The sequence below is a fragment of the Phoxinus phoxinus genome (assembly GCF_949152265.1).
Source record: "Phoxinus phoxinus genome assembly, chromosome: 25".
Classification (NCBI taxonomy): Eukaryota; Metazoa; Chordata; class Actinopteri; order Cypriniformes; family Leuciscidae; genus Phoxinus; species Phoxinus phoxinus.
The window spans coordinates 7390324-7417681 of record NC_136900.1 but is presented as its reverse complement, the minus strand read 5'-3'; the positions used below and the strand labels follow the sequence as shown (position 1 = coordinate 7417681).

General features: G+C 41.2%; 2 protein-coding genes across 5 annotated transcripts; both read left to right on the top strand.

The window, feature by feature from the left end:
* The first annotated feature begins 878 nt into the window (after nt 1-878).
* LOC306993483 (GTPase IMAP family member 3-like) lies at nt 879-8796 on the top strand. Of its 2 annotated transcripts, XM_079603286.1 has the most exons (3): nt 6608-6679; nt 6762-6842; nt 7256-8796. In XM_079603286.1, exons 2-3 carry the CDS (start codon nt 6770-6772, stop codon nt 8227-8229), a joined length of 1047 nt encoding a protein of 348 aa, XP_079459412.1. In that variant the 5' UTR covers nt 6608-6679; nt 6762-6769; the 3' UTR covers nt 8230-8796. The 2 variants fall into 2 exon arrangements, with proteins under 2 accessions (XP_079459411.1, XP_079459412.1); XM_079603285.1 differs by lacking the exons at nt 6608-6679; nt 6762-6842 and adding an exon at nt 879-1348.
* Nucleotides 6581-23208, top strand: LOC306993482 (uncharacterized protein). 3 transcript variants are annotated; one of them, XM_079603284.1, is made up of 3 exons: nt 6581-6761; nt 16006-16092; nt 21731-23208. In XM_079603284.1, exons 2-3 carry the CDS (start codon nt 16014-16016, stop codon nt 23155-23157), a joined length of 1506 nt encoding a protein of 501 aa, XP_079459410.1. In that variant the 5' UTR covers nt 6581-6761; nt 16006-16013; the 3' UTR covers nt 23158-23208. The 3 variants fall into 3 exon arrangements, with proteins under 3 accessions (XP_079459410.1, XP_079459409.1, XP_079459408.1); XM_079603283.1 differs by lacking the exon at nt 6581-6761 and adding an exon at nt 15676-15916; XM_079603282.1 differs by lacking the exon at nt 6581-6761 and adding an exon at nt 15676-15920.
* The last annotated feature ends 4150 nt before the right edge of the window (nt 23209-27358 follow it).

The following is a 27358-nucleotide window of genomic DNA, read 5'->3' as shown; positions in this document are numbered from 1 at the left end:
AGATCACAGAATTTGTAGAGATTATTACCTGTCAACAAAATTACACACATCGCTTGTGTGGGCAGTCAACCTACAGACTCCCAGAACCTTCTGCTCCTTTTCCTTATAAACCCAGAAATCCACCAAATGGTGGTGTCTGTCATTATAATTAGATTTCAGACCCCTATTGAGGGGTTCGCCAATGTGAGATCAAAATTAGCAACCAAATGGCTTCTTGGTACCTGTGGCAGAGAATACTTATTTACATACAGGAGGTAGTTTGAATGGAAGATCAGGGGGATACACACCTTCAGAGAGTACATCACATTTTTCATATCTTAGAACTTCTTTTAGCTTTTCATTATGATTGGGAGAGTGAGACCATTTTACCAGGCGCACTGAGACACTTTAAATGAGACCAAACACATATAGTTACTTTTTTCATACACATAACATTGCATAGGTTTTCAGTGTATTTCAGGTGAGGAGGAGGGGGTTTAAGGGAGAGATGGTGTGTGTGGGTGTGTGTGTGGTGTGAGCTGTGTCCTGTTTCATATGCGAGATTCAGTTCAAGTGTTAATTCCCAAGAGAGCCTTTTGTTTCATCTAGGGGGCGCTCAGACGAACTGGCACCAGCCTTACAAAGTCATAAATATTTCTGGCAAGTTCAATGCCAGTTGGCAATAACTGGTTTGCCTTGGTGTGATTTTATCACGAGATGACTCCCTGATCTTGGAAATAAAGAATAAACTTGACCTTTTCTTTTTTAATACATATATGGAAACCTATACCTGAATAACCAATAAGTTCACATGTAAACATGCACACACTCATACTGGTAGTGTCCTCCATACTGAGTTTTTTTTTTTTTTTTTTTTTTTTAAAGGGACATATCTATATACACTCAATGTCAATATAAAATTCATATACATGTACAATCTATACGTATTTATACTTGAAAAGACCGTTCAACAAACAATTCTTCAATAGAAAAAGAACTTGAGCTGACGTATACTGTCTAGTTACCTCAGGATGGGCATCCCGTGATAAAGCAGAACTAGTTCTGACTCCGCTGCGATAGTATCGGAAGTAGCGGTACACTGCTTTGATTGCAGAAAATAGGCAGTGGGATTTCAAAAGTGAAAGCAAAGAAACAAGATTCAACTTCACTGTCAGTGCTGTTAAATGAAACAAGCGTACTTTATGTAAATGTGGTCCATAGTTTTGTTAATATCATAAGATTACACTTTAAATTCTTCGATTAACATGGCTTTACTCTCCAGTTTGAAAAATGAAACTAAACAGGACAGAACCAAAATGGCTCTTCACACTGATTTTTGCATTTCACATCACATCTATACATGTTGAAGGTAATGTATAATGCAAATGCGGAACTATACTGTTCTGATGCATGCATTACTCTCTTTTAACATAAAACTACATTAGTTGTAGTTTTCTATACTGTTAACATTAGTTGTAGGTTTCTATAACAGAATCTTCTCTCACTACAAGTGAGAGACTCACATGTGACATTCTTTGAATCATCTTACTAAAGATCAATGGATATCATAAAACTTCCACCACAACTCCTCACTTTTTATCATTCTCTGATAACTGATTAATCAAACATCAATAATAATAATAATGCAAGTTCAAGTCATTACATAAAAGATCACTCTCCTTGAACCTGTGAAGAAAAAGTTTAGAATGAAAAAGCATAAGGCTGTTTTTTTTTGTGGGGGAAAGCCCCATAATTATTTAGCAAGCAAGTAAACATGTTTACCAGGCCGGGCTAAACTGGGAAACACTGTTCCCGAGCTTCTGACAAAGCAGACCCTCAGTCGCACTAGTAAGAAATAAATAGTTATAACACAGTAGGAAAACAAACAAATAAAATTCACATCATAAAAGTGTAATAAAAATCCCTCAGTTTCAAAACCCTGTCCTTGTACGCCATCTCGTAACACGGATGACTGCTGCTTTTGACCTCCCTTACACATCAATCGTTCTCAGAAAGAAAAGAAAACATCAACACATTTAACTGTAATCTCTACTTGAATTGTCTGCATAATTTTGTTCATCCCCATCATAATTCGGATAGACTGTCCAGTGTTTCCTCTAGGATTTTTTCCAGCTGTGGTGGCAGGCCCATTTCCCCAGGGGGAGGGGGAGGGGGCGTCGCCCATGCGTGATATTCCCATGGGCCACGCCCCCTTGCCCCAGGTGTTTAAACCTCCCCTAAGTATTATAATTAGTGATGGGTATCGATTCAGATGTTCCGATTCGATTTCAATTCGCAAGCTCTCAATTCGATTCAATTTCGATTCTCGATTCCACTCAATGAATATACTGTAGATTTAACACAAAACCTATATTTATAAAAAAGAACAGTGAACATAAGTTTTCGAGTGGTTAATTAATAAAAAGAAATTAAGAGCCAGTATATTGAACTCTTATTATTTTAGGTACACTTGGGTACATTAAAACAGCATATATCAAATGCATACAATGAATAGACAGGATTTTGATGCAAGATGAAAAATTGATTATTGAAAAAGTCAGAACAGTCTCATGCCTTGATCAAACAGGATCAGGCTAATACTGGCTTTTGGGTGATATATAAATAAATATGGGGGAAAAAAAATCGATTCATAGCCTTTGAGAATCGATATTGAATTAACCACAATTTAAAAAACGATTAATCGAAAAATAGTTTTTCTAGTTATAATATGAAGGTTCCAATTTACAGCGGCAATGCGATTATGCGCATCCCGTGCGCCGAATGATGCACTTGAAGCAACTCGAAGTCACAGCGTGCAGCGCTTCGCATTGAAAAGTGTTAGCAGAGTACACAGACAACACACGAAATACTGTTTCACAACTACCAGTCTCTCTGACTGGCACACTTTATTTAAAAGCACAAAGCGAAAGAGATATTTGATGCTTACTGTATTATATCTATGCAACAGTTTATTTAGCCTTTTCTTTTAACAGTTTTACATTTCAGTTACAGGGCGCATGAAGAACAATTCATAGTGCGCTCTACTCCAGTGCTGTAATCTAACAGAACTAACGCAATAAACTCCAGTAACAGTAATATAAAGTAATTTTATGCAAACCATAGACCTTTATCTACAAATAGAGTATAATAATGTGAACATTGATCTTGGAGAGTGTCATCGTGTTACTCGTAACCGAAGGTGACGCGATGTTTGAGTTCTGAATGGAGAATGACTGAGGAGAGATGAGTTTTCATTAACTTTAACTTAACGACTTCAATATTATTTTTTACCTCACATTATGCTATCGAATGACTTTAGAAGTCTTGGAATATAGTGCACGAAAACTTTATGGTGCTTTACAATGTTTTTTATGCCTTTAGTGGGGCTTAACAATAACACAATAGTATGCACAATATCGGACGGACCTCACTGAGAAGCTGCAGCCGTGGCGGGAGGATTTTTGGTGTGGCGGCCCACCACGGCTGAATGAATGTAGCGGAAACACTGCTGTCATTTTCACCATTTGAACAGACATTCCAGTTTTCTCATTTTCACCCATGAATAACAAAATTATCAGAATAACACATACAATCATAATTCATACACTACACATTCAACATTTTCCCCATCTCCATATCCATCTTCCCAACCATATTTTGTTCTTATACCTTTAACTTTTAATTCAATCAGGCAGTGGTTCTACGTAATAAGCTTCAACAATAATCCCTATAATTTAAATTAATTAATGGATCTTCTCTTCCTGAAAACATTTTCCTTAAATATTTTCTAATATCAATAACCAATCAAATAATTTGCCCTATTTTGATATAATCAAATAAAATCCTCAAAGTCATCACAAAACATATTCTTAAACCAATAGGGACTGTTCGTTATTTATTTAAGGGGCCACCGGAGGAGTTTTGAGATCTATAGTCAAAAAAGACTTGACCCTCCCTTCGCCAGCAATACATTTTTCTATGACCCTCCAAAATGATTGTGAAAAAAGGCATGACCCTCCCCGATCATTTATTGATTACTTCTGTACTGGTTTGCGCTTGGCAAATATGTTCAGATATCTCTATGCCTAGACCTACACCAAACGTTCATTAAAAGACTCCTGCACACCCGCCTTTTTCAAACTGGCGCAGCGCTGACTCGCGATAGATAGAAACTGCATGATTTGATTTGTTAAACATGAGGATTATCCGACTGGCATCGCCGCTCACTCTAACGTTAACCTAGATAATTGTTCGTATTTGTTCATAACCAAGTGTGTGTGCGGAGTGTGTAGCGCGCCGCGCACTGCATGACATGGAGGCGCCGATGCGATTTGCATTTTCCTATCAACAGTGGAAACAACTTAAAATACTATATTTCTGGCCATACAGAAAAGAATAATGCATCAGTCGCAATACTTTTATTTGTGTAAACTCACAATAACAAGAAAACGTTTTGCTTTCGTAAAAAAAAAAAAAAAACAATCAGGGCGCGCTTTCATGGTCTCCGTGAACTGTAGCGCGTCAAAAAAAAAAAAAGAAAAAAAAAAAAAAAGCAGAAACATATCGTAGGCTATATAGCATACTAGCCTCAAATATATGAAAAAATATCTATATAAAGCTTGATATGTCCAATTTTAAACGAAAAAAATCAAATCGAAAGCAAATATCATTTGATTATGTAATCCGTATAGTAGCCTATAAGATGCATTTCTCTTAAAGGCGCACTTTACAGCGGAGATGTATGGAGACATGTTTGCAGCGGACACTGATTTAGAAAAAAAGAGTTTATTAATAAACAATTAAAATGCATCGTTATTTTTAAATATATATTTATTATCATTAGCCTGCTTTTGCATCAAGATTATACATGCGCTTGAGCGCAGAATGGGCTATATCCCATGCAGTATTTAAGCAGAAATTAGCGTGCGAGCGACAAATATGTATATGGCAACAATACATTTACTATATTTGACATTATTTAATTAGTAAGTATCCAGCTCTTTACATTACATTTTTTTGAGTTAACAATTAGGCTAGTTAATGAACTAATAAAATAATAGAACATGTTAAGATGCTAACTATAATTCTATTTAGCATGACTTGTTCCACCACGCAAATGACTGTTTTTAAGGTGACAATCTGTTTTCACATCTTCACATTTGAAGATTTACTGTATCTTGAAGATTGTTGTATTGTGTTGTATCTTCTGTTATAAAGATTGACATTTCGTTAATTAAAAAAATGAGCACATAAGGTTGTTAAAATGTTCTGTTAGATGTTCTGTGTTTACTACTTTTTAAATTGTTTATAATAATATATCTAATGAAGATATATTAACAAAAAAAGCATATATTATATATAAAGCAAAGCCTAGGCTATATAAAATAAAATAAAGGTCCTTATTGGTTAATTTTGCCTGGGGCCCCCACTCAGTGTTGGTTCGCCTCTGTCTTGCGATGAATAAGGGACTGTTTACACCTGGCCACTTCATGCGTGTTCTGTGATGGGATAGCTATCCGATCGTGAAAAGACCAGGTATAAATGCCCTCCGAAACGCATTCGAGACGGATTTGAATCCGATCGCTCAAACCACTTCAGGGGAGGTCTGGGCCACATTCCCGACAAAACTGGACATGTGTAAATGCATCTGGTTGTGGAAACCACATAGTTAAATTGTACTCCTCCCAAAAAATGCAATAAAATAAAAAATAAACCTGAGAGCGTGTTATAGACTATATGTCATGTTATAGCCAGACATGACGACGCTACTGCAACACGCATCACTGCAGATGAGCCAACGTGCAAACTATTTGAAGAATTGAAGATAGGATTTAAAATCCTTTTTGCAAAAACGCATTTATGCGACCACACCAGGTGTAAATGGAATCGTTTTGATAAATCAGATAGCTATCCGATCTGAGAAAACGCATGAAGTGGCCAGGTGTAAACAGCCCCAATGTAGCACGCGTCATTTGTGTTTGTTTTCAGACATGATAGCCTAAGTCGTTTTATACTTGTTCTTATGCGATATCACAATTTTTGATCGTGGATGATGTAATATCTCCACGATCTGCTTTTGAAGAAATATGGTAGCCTATCGTGCTACAGCGCACATCTATCAACTGCAGTTCTGGCGCCTCAGTCCCAAACTCGACGTAGGCTACATATCACATGCAGCGGTAGAGTTACACTCACAGGACACTGCTTGTGATTCGCAATCACAAAAGTTTATTATTTGCTCGTGGTAAACATTTCATTGGCGTTCTGTTCTGACATGATGCACTTTTTCTGAGCGCGTGCGCACTGTCAAACAGCGCCAAACTGGACTTTTTGTTCTTTCCATCTTTCGCGTCTGTTTTTTGTTGGGTCAGACCCATCTGCTAGCTATGGGGGGACCGAGAATGAGAGAGCTACATGGAAAAATATTCACAAAACAAGCCACTTTGAAAGTTTGTTGTTTTCATGAATACAGTTGGGTGACCCTCCCCCTAGACTGAAAAAAAGTTGGATGACCCTCCCCTCAACAAAGAATAAAAAGGCATGACCCTCCCCTATTTTCCTCCGGTGGCCCATTCCATAAATACCGAACGGTCCCGGGACATAGGACCCCCTGCTAAATATAGCTGGGGAATCACGCAAGCAAAATTGAAGGCAAACCAACAGGATTCAATTTCACTGTCGGTGCTGTTAAATGAAAATCGTAAGTAAATATGCTTCACAGTTTGCGTTATCTTTAATTATACATTTTAAATTCTCAGATTAACAGTGGCTTTACTCTCCAGGTTGAAAAATGAAACTAAACAGGACCAAATGGCTCTTCACACTGATCCTTGCATTTCACATCAGATCTATACATGTTGAAGGTAATGTACAAATGACAATGTCATGTAAATGTCTGCTGATACTGTTCTGATGCATGCATTATTAAATCACACGTCTCTCTCTCTCTCTTTTTGTGTGGAAAAAAATCAGTCTTGTGCATAATTTATAAAAAATTATCATAATTTGTTGTAGTTAACTTTCAATAATAGAAAATAAATCTGACCACTTTAGTGGACACCATGCATTCAGGGTGGTAGTGTAGGCCTAATCTAATCAATGGCATTTTGTAGGCAAGCAAATATGTCCTTTTAACCACAAATACATCAGAGGGTTAAACCAAAAATGGCTTAGTCGAGCAATTATATTAGAGACCAACCACTGTAAAGTTAGTAGATCATTCACCTTTAATTCAAATAATACTTTCTGATATTTTCTTTTTTAACTTTCTCTTCAGCTTCTCATGATGATGATGATGATGAAGTGAGGATCCTGATAGTGGGAATGCGAGGCGGCTCCAGATTCAGCGCTGCAGATCTTCTGTCCGGAAGGAAAGGCGGTGGACAGGAGGACAGAGAGATTAATGTAAAGACTCCAGTAATTACAGACGAGGGTTGTAGAATGATGCTGGTCACTGGACCAAACCTCTGTGAGGACGACACAGCGAGACAGAGCTTCACAACAGCGCTGTTCCTCTCGTCACCTGGACCTCACGCCGCTTTAATGCTCCTGAATCTGGAAGATGAAGAGTCAGAAGAGTGTGATGTTGTGAAGCGAGTCCAGGAGCTGCTGGGAGCAGAAGTCCTCCAGTACTGCATTGTTCTTCTGCACCAAAATCACCAGGAACGCTTGACAGGAGTGTCCAGAGGGATCGCTGGAGAAATGTTCAACGCATGTGGAGGCAGATTTCACATGATCAGAGACTCTGAACCCAAACCTGCTCAAACAGCGGCTCTCGTAGCGGAAATACACAAGCTAGTTCAGCTCAATGCTCACGGATTTCACTCGGGATTTACACAAACAGTAAAAACAGAAGAGACGAGTCAAGATGTGCATGAAGAAAATCAGCTCTTCTCACTAAAATATGACAATTCAGTCGAAATTGCACAATGGATTTTACTTATTTTACTGAATGCTGCACTTATTTTCTCTAAAGGACAGCATGAACATTTTTATGTTGGAGAAATACTGTTTGCACTAGTTAGTTTGACGGTCACTCTAAGAAACATCCTGAATCCAAATGTCGCTGTTCCCTTTAATATGATCATGTTCTCAACGTTCACAATTGCAGTGACATACCATGACTTATCGAGTTCTCGACACGGACATCAAATCATAATGTATTTCATCATGATCTTTGCATTTCCCAGTATAGTGTTCATCTCAGGTCTAGGACTGACCCTAGGAACGGTTGCCAGCGTCCGGTCGTGATCAGACGTGTTCGTAGCGTGTCACGCGGCTCCTGGGGTCACATTCGGGGCTCATTTATGCACAATTTATTCCATAAACCCAGATCAAATGCAGACTCGCACAACTCTAGTGTTTGCACTCAAGTTATTCCTGTGTTGTTCAGTTGGAGTGACGCTCTCCATGGGGTTTGCGGCTGTTTTTACTCTGTTTTTAGTGAAGATGACAATAACGCTGCTAATATTAGGATTTACAATAGCGTATGTCCATTTAAAGAGAGAATCTGTAAAGTTTGTCATTTTTTTCATGATTTTCCCATGCTGTTGTGTATTTATTGGTTCTTTCATTTCATTTTTATGCAATGTATCATTTCGATATATTTGTACAGTAATTTTTTGCCGGTAATAGTGACTACATCACAAAAGAATCTGATTGACTTTGGATCAAAACAAGTTAATGCTGAAATTGGTTTTGGTCTAATGTTATGTTAACATTTCAAATTCATGTTTCTTCAAGTATGTGCACTTTCGGCCCTATGCACTTTTAGAAAATAAACTTTCTTACTGCATAATTTCACACTAGTTTGTTTAATTTGTCTACTACAAATTATTTCTGTACCAAAACAAACATTTGAATCACAATGTCATTTACACTGCATCTCAAATTATGTACTCAAATTATGTGTTGTAATTTGTGTGTGTGTGTACATACACAATTAAATAATTTAGACACTTAGGCTACATAATTATGTATATAATTAAAAACATAAATTACAGAATTCTCTTTATATTTACTCTGTTTAGATCTCATTTACTTGCTACTGAAGTGGATCTCTGAGCTGCGTTGAGTGAGTGGAGGCGGGGCTAATTTGCATATTCATAGAACCGTGTATACCAAATGAGGCAAGGGTGTAGTGTTACATTCAAGCTATATTAAGGTATGAAGATTTTTTTTAAGGTAAAAACGTTTAAATATGTAATTTTGGCGATAAAAGATGAGTTTTATGGGATACAATTATTGACTTTTCTTCATTCTTCATGTTTTTTTCCACTAAAACATCAGTTGGACAATTGAACAAATGCACTCGCTCTGGATAATGTTAAATCTGTTAAATGCCCATTCAGCTCTGCAGAAAACGTACTCGGTTACTAACGTAACCTCGGTTCTCTCTAGAGAGAGGAACGAGTACTGCGTAGGAACTACGCTATGGGGAAAATCCTTTTCCACGAGAATACTGAAGCCAAAAATGATCCTTAATTTTGAATAAATGTAAAACACATTGCCGCAGCATACAGACCTAGGCGAGACAGCTCGCGCGCCGATTGGCTGCTATGCTGGCAACTGCTTAAGCCTATCGAGCGAGACCATGAGTGACGTCACACCCAATGAGGGCGCTTCGCACCCTCCCGCGTCACGTCCCGCCGAAACGGGCGTGACTTGGGGCTATAAATTGCGCTCGCAGGCTTAACTCTGTGATTTTTAACAGTGAAGCAAAAACAGAGTACACGCACGACATGATACGCAGTACTCGTTCCTCTCTCTAGAGAGAACCGAGGTGACGTTAGTAACCGAGTACGTTCTCTTACGAGAGATACTCTCGTACTGCGTAGGAACTACGCTATGGGGAACACGGTGTAAAACGTCATGCGTGCTGGGATCCGACACCATAGACCCAAGGCGACCAGCCGGGGTACATACAGTGCACAATCACCCAAGGGACTCACAGGGAATCCTGGAAGAAGAGGGATTCAGCCTCTATCTTCCTAAAAAGAAAGGCGGCTAGAGCGGCCCTGCTATACATAATAGCCATATACAACAAGACTGATTTTCAGTCTTCTGGCTCCCCTAAGGAACCGGATGACTAAATCGTTCCTTCCTATAGACTGGCCAAGTGCTGTTTCAGAGAAAGCCGCTACATTCACTTTGAGCGTGGAAGGGGACCTGCCCTTATCCAGCAGCTCTTGTAGGAAGGAGAAAACCTCTGCCACTCTGCAATCCGGGGGTGACGCCGCGAGCTGTGCACCAACCGGAAAATACCGACCATTTAGAGGCATAGAGACGTCGCGTAGACGGAGCTCTGGCCTGTGTGATCGTGTTTAACACTCCCTGTGGGAGGTCAGCGGATACCCGTTGATGGCCCACACGTGAAGGGACCACAGTTCCGGGTGGGGATGCCAAATCGAGCCATTGGCTTGAGAAAGGAGATCCTTCCTCAGAGGCACTGGCCACGGGGCGGTGCTCGCTAACTGCATCACAGCTGGGAACCAAGGCTGGCTCGTCCAGAGTGGCGCTATCAGCAGCACTGAGCATCCTTCCTCCCTGATCCGCTCCACCACCTGGGTTAGGAGGGAGACGGGGAAAAGCATAAAGGGGACGACGAGGCCATGAGTGGGTCAGAGCGTCCTTGCTTTTTGAGAAAAATTCTAGACAATGAGCGTTTTCCTGAGACGCCAACAGGTCTACTTCCGCTCTGCCGAATTTCCTCCACAGCATTCGTACTGTCTGTGGGTGTAGAGACCATTCTCCTGTCGGAAAGTGGTTCCTGGACAGTATGTCTGGTCCTACATTCAGGCGTCCCGGCACGTGCGCTGCTTTCAGCGAGAGCAGGTTGCTGTGCGCCCATATCAGGAGGCGTCTGGTTAGCCTGTACAAAGTCAGGGACCTGAGGCCGCCCTGGCGATTTATGTAGGATACCACTGATATGTTGTCTGAACGTATCAGAACGTGGCACCTCGCTATCAGGGCACGAAAGCGCGTGAGCACCTTGCTCACTGCTAATATTTCGAGGCAGTTTATGTGGAGGAGCTTCTCCTGCTCTGACCATAGGCCAAGAAGCAGTCTGCCCTCGAGCAGCACTCCCCATCCTGCATTGGATGTGTCCGTAGACACCACCCTCAGTCTCGAAAAAGTCCCCAGGCTTACACCTGAATGGTACCAGTCTTTCGACCCCCAAGGGTTCAAAGCTGTGATGCACGCTTGATCGACCTTGAGGCGAAGATGACCGGTTGCCCACGCACTGTGAGGCACCCTCCTTTTGAGCCAGAACTGCAGTGGGCGCATGCGCAGCAGGCCCAGCTGCAGGACTGAAGATGCTGAGGCCATGAGACCCAGCATCTTTTGAAATTTCTTGAGGAGGTACAGCGCCGCAGCGGAAAGAGCTGACCGTGCGCTGAACATCCGGTGTACGCTGGGGTGACAGCCGTGCTGTCATCGACAGCGAGTACAGTTCTATTCCCAGAAACAAAATAGTCTGACTGGGAAATAGCGAACTCTTTTCCCAGTTCACTGTTAAACCGAGACTGACCCTCGAAGGCGAATCTCAAAAATCGCCTGTGACGTAATCTGTATTTGAAATACGCGTCCTTTAGATCTATTGGCACAAACCAGTTTCCCTGGCGAACATGCGCAAGGATTTTTCTGGTTGTGAGCATCTTGAACTGGCGCTTCATAATCGCTTTGTTTAGTTGACGCAGATCTAGTATGGGTCTGAGACCCCCGTCTTTTTTGGGTACTAGGTAGTATCTGCTGTAAAGGCCCCTTTTGCTTTGAGCTTGAGATAAGGGTTCTATCGCCCCTTTGCTCAACAGTTTCTGAATTTCGACTCGAAGTAGATGTGCTACATTCGAATCTACCGTAGTCTCGACGCGCGCCGCATGGCGGCGAGGGCATCGGCGAAACTGCAGTGAATAGCCTTCTTTTATGATGTTTAGCACCCATTTCGAAACTCCGGGGAGCTTCGCCCACGCAACTGCACGGGTTGATAGGGGCTGAAGCGCGCTCTGATCGGCTTGCGATTCAGCGAATTCGGTGAGCTGTGACGTAAGCGCCATGCTCGTAACATCTGAGGCGGGGACCGCGCTGATGACAGCAGGCAGAATGTCCGCGCTCGACCCCTCTACGGTGGTTAACCGGGAGGGGAAGGGCTGGACGAGTTCCACTGGAACTGTAATGCTTGTGCACGGGTTGAAAAACCGGGCTCTGGTCACGAAATGGCGGCGACATGAGAGCGACCGTGTGCTGTAACATGGACGCCGTTGCAGCGTTTGATGCGGGGGCGCGCTTAATCGAGCGGGGAGCCCACGCGCGCTCAGCTCTCTCAGCTGAGAGAGAGCGCGCGGGGCGAGTCCCGTAGGGCTCGTCATGTCTGTGAATAAATGTGGGTGCGTGAACGCGGGTACATTTATAGCACTGGTAGTACTGTCTATTAGAACTGACTGACCGTGCATCGGTTTCGTTTTACAGAAACCGTGTGACATGTAGCTTGTAGTGATTGTAGGCACTGAAAGCGGGCACGCTCACTTCATATGATGCACAATCGACATGAGTCGATTTTAAGTGTGCAAGCCCTGCATTGTGTAGGGCTGTGATTGTGTGTACGAATGGGCACTGAGTTGTGGGCATTACAGTTACACACAAAACACCATCGGCCGTGGCACCAGAAAATACACTTTTTCAGATTTACCTGGGACGTCGTGAAAACGGCGTTTGTGTGCAGGCAAACGGGCCTTGATGCCGGTTTGGTGACTGCGGAATACACTGGCGCAGCAGCGGCGAGCTCCTCGTGGTGGAGGGAGGTTCCGGGATCTGCTGAGCACGGCGTTTTTTACGGCGCGGCACTGCAGCGGGCGGAAGGTGCAGCTTCAGTGAATGAACGCCAGGCGAGTCCGCAGAGTCACCGTAGGCATCAAATCACAGTGATGGCAGCCGCCATCGACGAGAGCTGAAGCTGCGTGATCCTCACCCAGGCAGGAAACACGAAGTGGTGGTCCCTGTCGCTGAGCGGGGCTCTATGCGAGGCATCTTGAAAAAGACGCTCGGCTCTTTTAGTGAGTGGGAAAAAATGTGTGACGCAGCGGCGAACACACACACAAAACACACACACAGCTTTAAAAGGATATATGTATACGCCGGATAGCGCAGCTGGGAAGGCGATGAAGGCGGCGCGGCCAGCAGCTTCACGACTCGTCCCGCTGAGTTGCTTTTTCGCCGGCGCGGCTTCTCCTCGGATCCAGCGATGTGATGTCTTCGCTGAAGGATTAAAAATCACAGAGTTAAGCCTGCGAGCGCAATTTATAGCCCCAAGCCACGCCCGTTTCGGTCATTGGGTGTGACGTCACTCATGGTCTCGCTCGATAGGCTTAAGCAGTTGCCAGCATAGCAGCCAATCGACGCGCGAGCTGTCTCGCCTAGGTCTGTATGCTGCGGCAACGCGTTTTACATTTATACAAAATTAAGGATAATTTTTGGCTTCAGTATTCTTGTGGAAAAGGATTTTCCCCATAGCGTAGTTCCTACGCAGTACGAGAGTATCTCTCGTAAGAGAACCGTTTTCTCATTGTTATTTTAGTCGTTTAATAGTTTCTGATGTGCTTCACATAAGTTATGGATTATTATTATTTTTAGGTTTTTGTTGTCTGTTGTAAATGATTGCATTCGCTCAAACATATTCTCCTGTTTCCCGCATTCAGAGATTTTCTGCAGTCTCGCACATGCTATGGCTTGGCATGTTGATACTTATTTCTGACGTAAAGATTTTAATATTGAAAATCTTAAAAGAGAAGCAGCACCGAAAACTGAGTAGTTCATTCAGATGGCCTGAAACGGGCGAATAAAGACTGTTTTTGTTATTAATCTCCTGAGACATGTGACACAAGTATGACATAAACCCTTTAACTAACTGAAGAATCTAGGTTGGATTTTTTTGTTTTTGTCAAGTTGAAACCAACTCAATTTCTTCATAAGACACACGTGAAATTAGCCAAAAGAAAATGAAACTGGCTCCTCGTATTGATTCTTGCGTTTCATATCTCATCTTCAGAAGGTTAGTATCTGCTCTCTTTCACTATTTAACCAAAAATGAGTTGTTTTAATTAATTTTACTATAATTTAAACTTCAATTCCTGCATAAACATCAATCTCAACGCATTGACATTTATGCATTTGGCAGATACTTTTATCTAATTTGACTTATTTTTATCAGTTTCTCTTGGATTTGAACCCACAATACCATTATTGTTAGCGAAAGATGACAATAATGCTGCTAATATTAGGATTTACAATGGCATATTGGCATTTAAAGTGTCATGAAACCACCGTTTTAGCCTGGTCGTTCACAAAATGTCATCTTGTTGTGTTGTTGGGTGCAAGAATTGAAAAATTAGAAATGTTATCGCATAATGTTTTCTAAACTATTGTGATTATTTGTGAATCATATGATCATTGTATACATTGCTGTGATTGATTGTGATTAGACTTTTTGAAGAACCTGGTAAGAAAGAATAATCAAATACATAAAGTTAAAAAAAATAATTTGATGTGTCTGTAATTTTTATTTCTAGAAAATATTCACATCATTAAAATTGGTCGTCTTCTGGCCTCGGCAGAACAGCGGATCGTACCAAACAAGTCGTGTACGTGACCATTCAGCACATAGTTATAGGGATCTAAATCTAAACCTTCATTTCTTTTCGACTGAAGAAAGAAAGACATGGACATCTTGGATGACGTGGGGGTGAGTAAATTATCAGGACATTTTCATTCTGAAGTGAACTACTCCTTTAAGAATCAGTTTGTGTGTTCTCTGGGAATTAAAACCATGATGATGGCATTAAGACCATGATCATTAAAATAAACACCCTTAAGTCATATCCAAACATTTGTATGATTAACAAGATATTTCAATCTTTACCTTTCCCGTCCAGCTTCTCAAGATGATGATGTAAGAATCCTGATTGTGGGAATCTCTCGACTCCTGGACCTCACGCCATTTGAATGCTCCTGAATCTGGAAGATTAAGAATCATAAGAGTGTGATGATGTAGTTTACACTAAAGCGAGGCACAAATATTTGTATTCTGGGGCAAAATTAGCTAACGTTATACTTATATTGTTTTTGGTCTTTCTAAGACATGTTCTGAGTCCAGATGTTGCTATACCGCTAAATTTGGCCTTGATCACATCACTAGCAACTATATTTACAATAGACCACATATAGTAATCAAAGATTTTAATTTTAGCAGAATTAGCTAAACTTCAGAGATAGCATAGAGGTTTTAATAGCATATTTTTTCATTCTCATTTCTTATTATCTTCTGGTCTTTGGGACAATCATCAGCGTCAGGTCATTCAAAAATATAATTTTACTACTCAAAAGAACCGAATCAGAGTCATTCATTAGCGAATCGTCATCGCTACTAGTATTGATTATAAACGTTATACAAAAATACACGACAACACTGGCCAAGTATATTAAGTGGCGGTGTTCCCTAGTCAGAATACGACAATATTTAGAGTCAAACAAAGGTATTTCAGTAATATTTTAATTTTACCACGTTACCGCAGTATTGTTCTGACGCGCGTTCAACAACAGTCCAGAGTTCAGTTGGACGCCAGTGATTGACAGCCAGCGATTCTCAAGCCCCGCCCCTTGAGCTGAAACAGGACATATGATTGGTTAAGAAAAATGCAGCGCGGCTTAAATGAATGTTCTGGCTGGTTTTTGAGTGTATACAACTCGGTTTTGATATGTGTTGAATAATAAACTCAGGAAAAATGCTTTTTCAAAACTTATCTCTCCCAAGCAGTTCGATCGTGGTAGCATTATATCATCATTACTCATTATGAGTGGACATAGGACTCCCTGCTAAATATGGCTGGGGAATCACGCGTGCAAAATTGAAGGCAAACAAATAGGATTCAACTTTACTGTCGGTGTAGGTAAATCTGCTTCATAGTTTGGGTATATTTTTGGTTATAGGCCTACATTTTAAATTCTCAGATTAACTGTGGCTTTACTCTCCAGGTTGAAAAATGAATCTAAACAGGACAGGATCAAAATGGCTCTTCACACTGATCCTTGCATTTCACATCACATCTGTACATGTTGAAGGTAATGTATGACAATGTCATGTAAATGTATATCTGGTCTATACTGTTCTGATGCCTGCATTATTAAATCACACATTGCTGTTTTTTGTTTGTTTTTCTGGGGGAAAATCAGTCTTGTGTGTAACCCTTCGCTCAATTTCGTACAGACACAAAGTCTGAGTATGGACCAGTCAAATCCGAAGAACTAAATTCGCCTGCAGAGAATAAACTCCTTACACCTGCTTAATTTCTTACAAATTTTCATAATTTGTTGTAGTTTACTTTTGATAACTGAAAATAAATCTGACCACTGTATTGGACACCATGCATTCAGAGTGGTAGTGTAGGCCTAATGTAAGTCAATGGCATGTTGTAGGCAAGCAAATATGTCCTTTTAACCACAAATACATACATCAGAGTAGGGATGGGCAACGATTAATCGCGATTAAACGCATCAAAAATAAAAGTTTGTGTTTAAATAATATATGTGTGTGTACTGTGTATAATTATTTTTTAGATATAAATACACACACACATGCATGTATATATTTAAGAAAAATTTGTTATTTATATATAAAATATTTATATATAATATAAATCATGTATAAATATATACATGCGAATAGTTCTAGGGCTGAAACGATTCCTCGAGTTAGGCCGTGTGTCCACCAAAGCGTTTTTTCACGCGGCTGGCTTTATTTTTCTATTGTTGTCAATTGGAACGCCACGTTTTTAGAACGCCAGGAGCGTAACGAGGCGCTGAGCGAGTATTTAACGCTCAAGTGCTGAGCGCTCAGCGTTTTTTACAGGTCGCCGAGAGTTGAAGAATGTTCAACTTTAGGTAAAACGCAGCGCTCATCACTGTCACTTTTTAGCCAACCGTCCAATCACAGTGGAGGAGGGGCGGGACTAATACCACACAGACCAACGGATACTCTGTATCATAGCAACGATGCGTCTCAACTTAAAAAAAACTGTGCTGCCAAAAAGCTCTCAAGCGCCCGCAGCTCGGCGTTTTCAGCAGAGCGCCTAGCGTTTTCAGCTGGCTAAAAACGCTTTGGTGGACACACGGCCTTACTCGATTACAAAAATTCCTCGAGGCAAAAACTCTGCCTCGAAGCCTCGTTAAATTCCTATGACGCGCACTATACGGCACGCGCAGGGATGTGATTGTTTCACACGGACCGTTGTTCAAGCGCACCATAGCGCGTGATACATTTTGAATTTAGTTGGCGCGATGGCGGAGAGTAAAGATGTCCATAAACGCCAGAGAATGTCTAAAGTTCAGCATCTTAGCAGACTCATAGCTGTTTCACCAAGCGTCGCTGAAACAAGGTAACGTAGCCTAGCCTATACATTGATGTTCGCTGATTTTAATCCCATACTGTATTTTTTAGCGATGTCGTGATGCGGTTTGACTAGATATGATGTTTAGCTGTGATGTTTTTAAGTAGTAAACATATTCACGTTCAATTGCAATTTCCAATTTACCCCTCACACACACGCACCCTCGTCTCTCTCACGCGCCAGTCAGACCAATTGCGGCAATGCATCACATAGAGCATCACAGTCCCGCCCACAGCCGGTGCCGGAAGTAAGAATTCAATACAATTTCTCCATTGACAGTTGGGGTATAAGCCATAAAAACGTAACCATACATGGTAGACTTAAAACCAGCTACGGCTGTACTAAGCGATTGTATATGCTCATATAAACGCCAAAAGTTCATGGGGCACTAACCTTGTTTTGAGATAAATGCCTTTTATTTGCGATGTCTTCGATAAGTACTTCATTACCCACAATCCTAAACAATCCCACAGTGATGCATCTGATTGGTGGAAGTCGTGTAAACCCATAGACAGTAAATAAACTGGACACAGCGACCCCATAGGTTTCAACGGAGAGAAGTGAAGTCAATTAGAAGCACTCACTTCCTGATCGCCAGGCGAACTGCGCAGGCTCAAACTGAGCTTGACGACGTAGATGTCACGTGAGCAACCTGTAGGTCTTCTAGTAGCTGTGCCGAGAGAAATCTGAATCATTCCCTTCCGAATCTCGCAGAGACGGAGAGCTTGAGTATTAGCTGTCCATGAGCTAGCAGTGGGAGCAACTTTATCACTCTCTATGGGTTTCTCCCTTGACTTTATGCCTCCACGTCCTCCCGATTGCTTGCGAGCTTCTCTGCCTGTCCATACGGTCATTTCTCGACTTGTGTGACAGTCGCGCGGTTATGACGCAATCGTTAGCCTATTTTTACAAAAACTGCTTCTACGGGGCCATAACGAAAGATACAAGGTAATGGAGCCTTTTATACATTTTCGTGTTTCTTTAGAAATAAACAATGGACAAACGGTGTCTTTAAACGCCTCAGATGTAAAGTTATTCGCTGTCAAAGTGACGCCAAAATGAATGGGAGTCAATGGAATGCTAACAGCAGGTGGGGGTCCGCTAGCCAATGGCGGCGCCCGGGGATGCTTCAGTGTCTTCCGAAACACTGCCCCCCTGTGTAAACCCCGCGAAGGTCCGTGAAAAAACAGAGCGTTGCCATGGAAGCAGGATTCTAACCGTAGAGACGGAACGGACTGTTTTCTTTACCGGAAGCCATATAGATAGTTTTTAAATCAATAAATTCCTTTTTAAATTAATTTTTTGTGTAAAATTATTGATTTATTTGGTAAGGCTCTTTCGCAGTTATGGCTTCAGTCGACTTCAGTGAGGCGCGGTGGTTTATGGGATGAGTAGTTCCTTCGCTCGGAAATGAAAATATGTACACAGTCTTGTACCTTTGCCTTTTTTTGGATTTTCTCTTCGTTTTTTCACTCGAAATGATATGTTGTATGCTTATGAGTTCAGCCATAGCTGGTTATCCTCAGACATGCTCTAAAACTCTTTAGATACAGATTTTTCCAAAAGTCAATGGAAGAAATGAATGGGAAATTTACTTCCGGCACCAAAGCTCTCTCGGGCTGTGGGCGGGACTGTGATGCTCTATATGCTCAAACTTTTATGTAGCCACGCAACAATAATTCCAGCATGCATTCACTGTATACATCGGGACGTGATGGAGGAACAAATATTGTATTGCGGTCTTTGCGAGACCTTGTTTGTATGTCACGTGACTCACGTCTGCCAAATAGTTAGACAACAACAAAAAATGAAACTCCCCAGCCTGATTCTCCAAATCCACTTGTACTTTTGGGGAAGACATTATAATCGGCTACCAAAGTAATTGAGCATAGAACATTTTCAATTAGCCTAAACAAAAAAATATAATACTACAAAACGTGCTAATATACTTCAACCAGCCTAAGTGAAAAACAAAATGCTGTTCTTTTTCTATTTAACAAAATGCATATTTGCAATAAAACATTCCCCTTTTCAAAGCTACACTATGTGTAGGTGTATCCAACGCATGCAATTTGAAGCATCCGTTTGATTTTTCGAACGGATGCTTCACCTAAAATGCACCGTGATGCAAGCCAACTGCAGAGCTCTATTGAAGATGAATGTATGTATTTCTGCTGTACCAAACTGCAATGAAGCAACTGGTCTGACTGGGGCGTCACTCTTCCTCACGCACAACACCACACACACACACACACACACACAATTTACAGTAAGTTGACTTAACTGTATTGTTATATAATTGTTGGCACTGGCACTTATAAACACTAAATGGGTAAAAATGGCAATAAATGGGCTTAGTTTTGGAACCAAATGTTGGAGTTGGAATAAATACCTGTTTATTCGTTATGCATTATTTGTTTTGGTTGTTTAAAAAAAAAAAAGTAAAAAAAGTATCCGATTAATCGATCGATTAAGTGCTAGATTAATCGATTAAAAAAAGAATCGATAGCTGCAGCCCTAAATAGTTCTTAAATATATATATGCATATGTGTGTATATACAAAATAATTATACACAGTACACATACATATAATATTTAAACACAAACTTTTATTTTTGATGCGATTAATCGCAATTCATCGTTGCCCATCCCTACATCAGAGGGTTAAACCAAAAATGGCTTACTTGAGCAATTATATTAGAGACCAACCTGTAAGACTGGAAAAACTCGAAAAGAGGACTCTCTCTGAGAGAGCAAAGGATATTAACATTTTGAACTCACCCTTGTGCACTATCGTGACGAAAGTCTCACTTCCGAATCATCCTAATCTAGCCTGGCTCCGCCCTCCTACGTACTTCCGCTCAATTCATTTTCCTTCAGTACTACATCTGGGATTGCAGTGTATTCTTGGGTTTTCTCCAGTCAATTTTTTACCGGTCTAATCAGCGAACAGAGGGAGTGGCTGAGAACGATGACGTTGAGGTTGTGCGCTAGTTTGAGTCGTCACATGTCACGACCAAACGTTAGCGATTTGTTATGGCAGATCCAGAGTGGCTCTGGGCAGATCCAATAGTTTTAAACTTCAACAGAGTACCCGCCTGCAAGGAAGTTAACGCTTGTCAATGGAGAGCGGCCAGACTGGTAGAACCAGGCTATTTCTTCCCCTCATCTCCCACTCCTTCTCCCTCTTGCTGAGATCACCCAAACTCACACAATAGGCTAATCTACATGGTTTAATGTGAATAATTACCATCGAGTATTATACATGTTTAGTATCATTTGAAAGGTCTCAGTGCGACTGGAACAAAGGTCTCATTCTCAAAGAAGTAAAACAAAAGGTACCATATTTTCCGGACTATAAGTCGCTCCGGAGTATAAGTCGCATCAGTCAAAAAATGCCACACGAAGAGGAAAAAAAAACATATATAAGTCGCACAGGACTAAGTTATTTTGAAATTTATTTCACAAAATGCAAGACCAAGAACAGACATTTAATCTGGAAAGGCAATTATTCAGCTCCACAACAGCACACAGAACAACAGCTGAATGTGTCCGGTGTGTTAGCGTAACACATTAACAGTTATTCAGCTGCACAATAGCATAAAGAACATATACCTGGGAAGCTGAATAGGCTAAACTAACATAAGCCAGCGAGTCCTACAAGTTACCGGTAAGCAAGTTCACCAAGCTCCCGATCTCACTCCTCAACACTGAATAGATTGAGTTCTTCCTCTGTGTCGCTTCTGAACTACTCCGCTAGCTAGAGCGCCCTCTCGCGGCTGTAGACGGTAATGTTTTCTCTTGGTTCATCTCAGTCAGTATGGATTAATTTTTATAAGTCGCATCTGACTATAAGTCGCAGGACCAGTCAAACAATGAAAAAAAAGTGTGACTTATAGTCCGGAAAATACGGTAATAAGGTTTTTAAGAGTTTATAGATAACTGGCACACAGTCTCCAGACAAATGGCCTCCTGTTCTCGAAAGCTGAAACATCGAAACGGATTCTAACATTGTTTTCATTAAGAGTTAAAAGGAATAGTCAAACATTCGCTCACATTTAATGATGCACAGATATCATTAAAACCTTCTCATTTATGGAGTCAGATGAAATAACGAGAAAATACATATGAGAAAATGTATTTCATTTAATCCTATCACTTTGCCACGCCGAAAGACAGTAACATGCAGAGACCTTCCCCGCTGGTCGGATGCCTACTTTGGGCTGATCGAGCCGGGCCTTACAATGTAAAGTTAGTAGATTATTTACGTTGAATTCAAATAATAATTTTCATCTTTAACTTTTCTCTTCCAGCTTGTCATGATGATGATGAAGTGAGGATCCTGATAGTGGGAATGCGAGGCGGCTCCAGATTCAGCGCTGCAGATCTTCTGTCCGGAAGGAAAGGCGGTGGACAGGAGGACAGAGAGATTTTAAAGACTCCAGTAATAACAGACGAGGGTCGTAGAATGATGCTGGTCACTGGACCAAACCTCTGTGAGGACGACACAGCGAGACAGAGCTTCACAACAGCTCTGTTCCTCTCGTCACCTGGACCTCACGCCGTTTTAATGCTCTTGAATCTGGAAGATCGAGAGTCAGAAGAGTGTGATGTTGTGAAGCGAGTCCAGGAGCTGCTGGGAGCAGAAGTCCTCCAGTACTGCATTGTTCTTCTGCACCAAAACCACCAGGAACGCTTGACAGGAGCGTCCAGAGGGATCGCTGGAGAAATGATCAACGCATGTGGAGGCAGATTTCACATGATCAGAGACTCTGAACCCAAACCTGCTCAAACAGCGGCTCTAGTAGCGGAAATACACAAGCTAGTTCGGCTCAATGCTCACGGATTTCACTCGGGATTTACACAAACGTTAAAAACAGAAGAGACAAGACAGCTCTTGTCTGTAAAATATGACACTTTAGGAGGAGTAGGAGGGATCATAGGATGGATTTCCCTTGTTTCATTTACAGCTCTTGTTGTTTACACTGAAGGAAATTACAAAATGTTGATTTTTGGGACAAAATTTGCTGCTCTTGTATTGTTTATGGTCTATCTAAGACATTTTCTGAGTCCAGATGTTGCTATACCGGTAAATCTGGCCTTGATAACATCAATTGCAACAACATTTACAAGAGACAGCAGAGTAATCGAAGATTTTAAGTTTAAAAGCAGCAGTCCAAACTTCAGAGATGCCATAGAGGATTTGATACTGTCAACGTTGATAGAAATGATGTCTGTACCATTTGTTCTGGTCTTTGGGACCATCATCATCGTCAGGTCGTGGTCAGATGTGCTCATCGCGTGTCACGCGGCTCCTGGAGTCACAATCGGGGCTTATGCATTCATATTTCACAATGAAAAGAAGAGTCGTGAATCTCCAGTCTTTGTGCTCGTGTCATTTCTGTGTTGTATCATTGGGGCGACACTTTCAATGGGGTTTGTGACTGTGTTTGCTCTACTTGGTGTGAAGATGACAATAATGCTGCTAACATTAGGGCTTACAATGGCATATTGGGATTTAGAGAGTGAAACTCTACAGAACGTGATCATTATAACTGTTCTTACACTGTTTCTTTCATGTGGTTGTGTGCTCATTGGTTTTCTTATTTTTTCTTGTTTTCTCAAAGTATTTATGGAAAGCTTAGTCAGTTCTTACTTGTTTTATGTAGCATTACTGTTAATAGTAATAGTAATTTGTAGAAGGCAGACTGTATCAGTTCAAGTCACAAACAGTGACTAAGTTATAATTGTTGCTAAAGCTCTGGATCAAAACATTTATTAAACATCTGAAAACATTGATTTGTACTATGTGTTTTTAATAAAATATATAGTCTACATTTTAGCAACTAATAGCTTAATATGTTCTTTTATAAGCTTTGAAATATTTGATATAATATTTGAATAGTAAGCCTTTGAAATCATTAGGATTACAAGTTTGTTGTGGACTTATACAAACGATCTACTATAGTGCATTTATATATTCAAGATATTTTCTTTCAAACAATTCTCTAATATTAATTCATGCTGAGTTAATGTATTTAAATACTTCATGTTTTTTCAAAATATCTCTTGATCTTCAGCAGTGAACTGAATTAAGCTGAATTATGTTTCACCATCTCGATTGGCTGTTCTCTTTAAACATCACACCTTCATGTGAATACGATCCAGAGTTTAGTCACAAACCTGGAATATCAAACACAGAAATGATAGATTGTTCATAGAATTGTGAAACGATGGAACGATTTTAGCTCAACTTGCTTTATTAAACAGACCTCGAGTTACAAAATGAAATTAACCACGACAAAACCAAAAGTGGCTCCTTATCAATTCTTGCGTTTCATATGATATCGTCAGATGGTTAGTATCTGCTTACCTCTATTTAGTTTGGTGATTTTTATTAATTTTCCTTTAATTAAATTAAATTTGATATAGCTATTTAAATGTATGCTGTTTGAATCTGATTGGTTGATTATGCTGCTTGAATCTGATTGGTTGACGAACGTTCTGAGGTGTGCAATTATTTTCAGGGAACAGCACAGCTAAAGTAGTTCCAGGCACGTCTTGACCTCATTACAGTTCCATATCACTTCCCGTAGTCAACTGTAATAACGGAAAATATATACAATTCATAACAAGAAAAACAGCAGCCCCATGCGCTTGATCTGCAATTTCCAATGTCTAACTTCACAATCAATGGAAACATTCATTTAATTTGAATAAATAAAGTATAGCAGTCCTATACATAATCAATAGAAAATTAAACTGAATATTTAAATAAATTGATAGTCCTGTTGCACGGGTTTTCGTAATTGAAGATAATATAACAAATAAATAAAATTGATAGGCCTATACTTGTTAAAAGGGCTTTGTGTTTCATTTATTAGTCTAGTCTACTGTCACTAATAGAGAAAAGAATGAACGAATTAATTAAAACGAATTGAATTAATAAATAAATAATAATATTGACGCACATGCTTCTCTCTAAGGCCAGTTATGAATGTAATTTGATACTTAAGACTGATCATGCACGCGTTTTCAGCGCGTTCAGTCTGTGTTCACAGCGGTGTTTAAAATCTGCTGCATTCACAGTCAGAGAATGTTTCTGGTTGTTAAGCACTGTTGTGTCCAGCATTCTCTGCTATCAGCGGCTCAAACCTCCATTACTAACTCTAAAATGACGTTTTGGAATTAGCAACGGAGCATGGGTTTAGATGCGCAAGGAATTAGTCCTACATACAAGAGCGTTTTAATGACAAAAACTTTACAAACGTCTTGAAATACATAATCTGAACAATATTTCGAGGTGTGGTAACTGTAGTATAAGCGGAATAATTGACTCCAGGCCGTTGAATTATTATACAAATAATGCACACCCGAGGTGTAACGGCCACTCCGCTTCGCATCGTGACCGCATTACCACCTCGGGTGTGCATTATTTCTATAATAATTCAACGGCCTGTCGTCAATTATTGCTTACATATTCAATGTGACAAACATTCAGATTAAGATTAAAACTTCACTTCAGAAAGAACATTTCCTGGTAATTTACTCACCCCAACATCCAATTACTCATGTCTTTCATTTTTAACATTCCAGGATTTTTCTCCATCTAGAGGACTTTAATGGGGTCCAACGGGTTGAAAGTCCAAATTGCAGGACTTTTTCAAAAACAAAAACCCATTCACTCCCATTATGAAGCTTGGAAGAGCCAGGACATTTTTTTTATATAATTCAGGGTGAGTAAATCATAGGCTAATTTTCATTTTTGGGTGAACAATGCCTTTAAGAAATCCCATCACTAATCTAAGACCACTCACCACCACTGTAACTCTTACTGCCTCTGTATCTCTTCCAGTCCAGAATCCTCGACCAGGTCCTGGGAATTTCGAGGTCCAGGGTATACCAGGTCCAGGTAATTTCGAGGTCCAGGATCTACCAGGTCCAGGGAATTTCGAGGTCCAGGCTCTACCAGGTCCAGGTGATTTCGAGGTCCAGGGTCTACCAGGTCCAGGGAATTTTGAGGTCCAGGCTCTACCAGGTCCAGGTAATTTCGAGGTCCAGGGTCTACCAGGTCCAGGGAATTTCGAGGTCCAGGGACTACCAGGTCCAGGGAATTTCGAGGTCCAGGGACTACCAGGTCCAGGGTCTACCAGGTCCAGGGACTACCAGGTCCAGGGAATTTCAAGGTCCAGGGACTACCAGGTTCAGGGAATTTTTAGGTCCAGGGTCTACCAGATCCAGGGAATTTCGAGGTCCAGGGTTTACCAGGTCCAGGGAATTTTGAGGTCCAGGGAATTTCAAGGTCCAGGGTCTACCAGGTCCAGGGAATTTCGAGGTCCAGGGAATTTCGAGGTCCAGGGACTACCAGGTCCAGGAAATTTCGAGGTCCAGGGTCTACCAGGTCCAGGGAATTTCGAGGTCCAGGGTCTACCAGGTCCAGGGAATTTCGAGGTCCAGGGACTACCAGGTCCAGGGAATTTCGAGGTCCAGGGACTACCAGGTCCAGGGAATTACATCTCCGGAAGCCTCTGCCGCCAACTTAACCTCCCGACGACTGCAACCCAGACCGTCTACCAGGTCCAGTGACTGTACTTGGTGACTGGACAACCCTTATGCCGAAGACATCGTTTCAGACCACAGACTTCAGTTCATATCCAGGGTATGGAAAGCATTCTTCTGCCTCCTAGGTGTGGCCGTAAGCCTGTCATCCGGGTACCATCCCCAGTCGAACGGGCAGACGGAGAGAAAGATCCAGGAGATTGTCCGTTTCCTACGAACCTTCTGCCATAGCCACCAGAACTCTTGGAACCAGTTCCTAGGCTGGGCCAAGTATGCTCAAAACTCCCTCCGCCAACCGTCTACTACAGTGGTTCCCAACCTTTTTTTGTCTGAGACCCCCTTTTTCCCAAGAAAATATTTTAGGGCCCCCTTTCACATTTAATGATATTATCGCTCTTGTAAGCTTGCAGCATGGATGACAAAATATGTTGTTTTCAAACAAATGGTGTGTTTACTATAACCAGATATGTTTATGCACAAATAATAGCCTATAATATTGAAAATACAAAACCATCAGTAGGCCCTTTGTAATTTAAAAACGTAAGCCTAGGAGTAGCCTATAAATTGGCCCTATTTGAAATGCAATACAAATATTCACACTGGTGTGTAGGTAAAAAAAAAGAATAGGCTATTACTAAATGACTGCTGTCTGGGAACTCAATACTTGCATGTTATTTGTGAGGCTTTATCAAAGTGAGGCTTTATTTTTGACGCTTTTGGCGCTATAGCGAGTGATAATAAACTTGCGTTTATTAACAGAATAATGCGTCTTTCGGGAGAACATTGTAGCCGGAGCTACTTCTCTCTGTGTACGTCTATGACGAGTCACGCAGGTCCTGGGCTACTCCGCAGCAGCAGCGATCCGAACCCGTGTAAAATAGTCCCAATGTAAACACTTATTATAGGGGTACCATAGTAGTTCAGGATAAGACATAAACACGGATTAGAAAATGGATTCATGATGAACTTGCTCATTATATAAATTTTGAACAGAAAAAAAGTTAAGGACTTTTCAAAATATGACACGACCGCCCACAGAGCTCGCTGAGGCCCCCTTGTGGGCCGCGACCCCCCTGTTGGGAACCGATGGTCTACTAGACTCACTCCCTTCCAGTGCGTACTCGGTTACCAGCCACCGTTGTTCCCGTGGTCGGGTGAACCATCCAACGTCCCAGCGGTCGACTACGGGTGCCGAGAGAGCGAGAGGGTCTGGGACGCAGCTCACCACCAGCTTCAACAAGCAGTGTGCCGCGCAGAATGACAGCCGACTTTCAATGATCAGAGACTCCCTCCTACTAACCTGGTCAGAAGGTCTGGCTGCCCTGCCCTGCAAGAAGCTTAGTCCCAGATATATTGGCCCCGTCACCATCATCAGACCATCT

What these genes read in the sequence shown, in the direction of transcription:
- LOC306993482 (XM_079603284.1), top strand. Translation starts at nt 16,014, where the DNA reads ATGAATCTAAACAGGACAGGATCAAAATGGCTCTTCACACTGATCCTT. An exon ending in CACATCTGTACATGTTGAAG is followed by an intron (nt 16,093 to 21,730) that starts GTAATGTATGAC and finishes TTTCTCTTCCAG; the next exon opens with CTTGTCATGATGATGATGAA.
- LOC306993483 (XM_079603285.1), top strand. Translation starts at nt 1,270, where the DNA reads ATGAAACTAAACAGGACAGAACCAAAATGGCTCTTCACACTGATTTTT. An exon ending in CACATCTATACATGTTGAAG is followed by an intron (nt 1,349 to 7,255) that starts GTAATGTATAAT and finishes CTTTCTCTTCAG; the next exon opens with CTTCTCATGATGATGATGAT.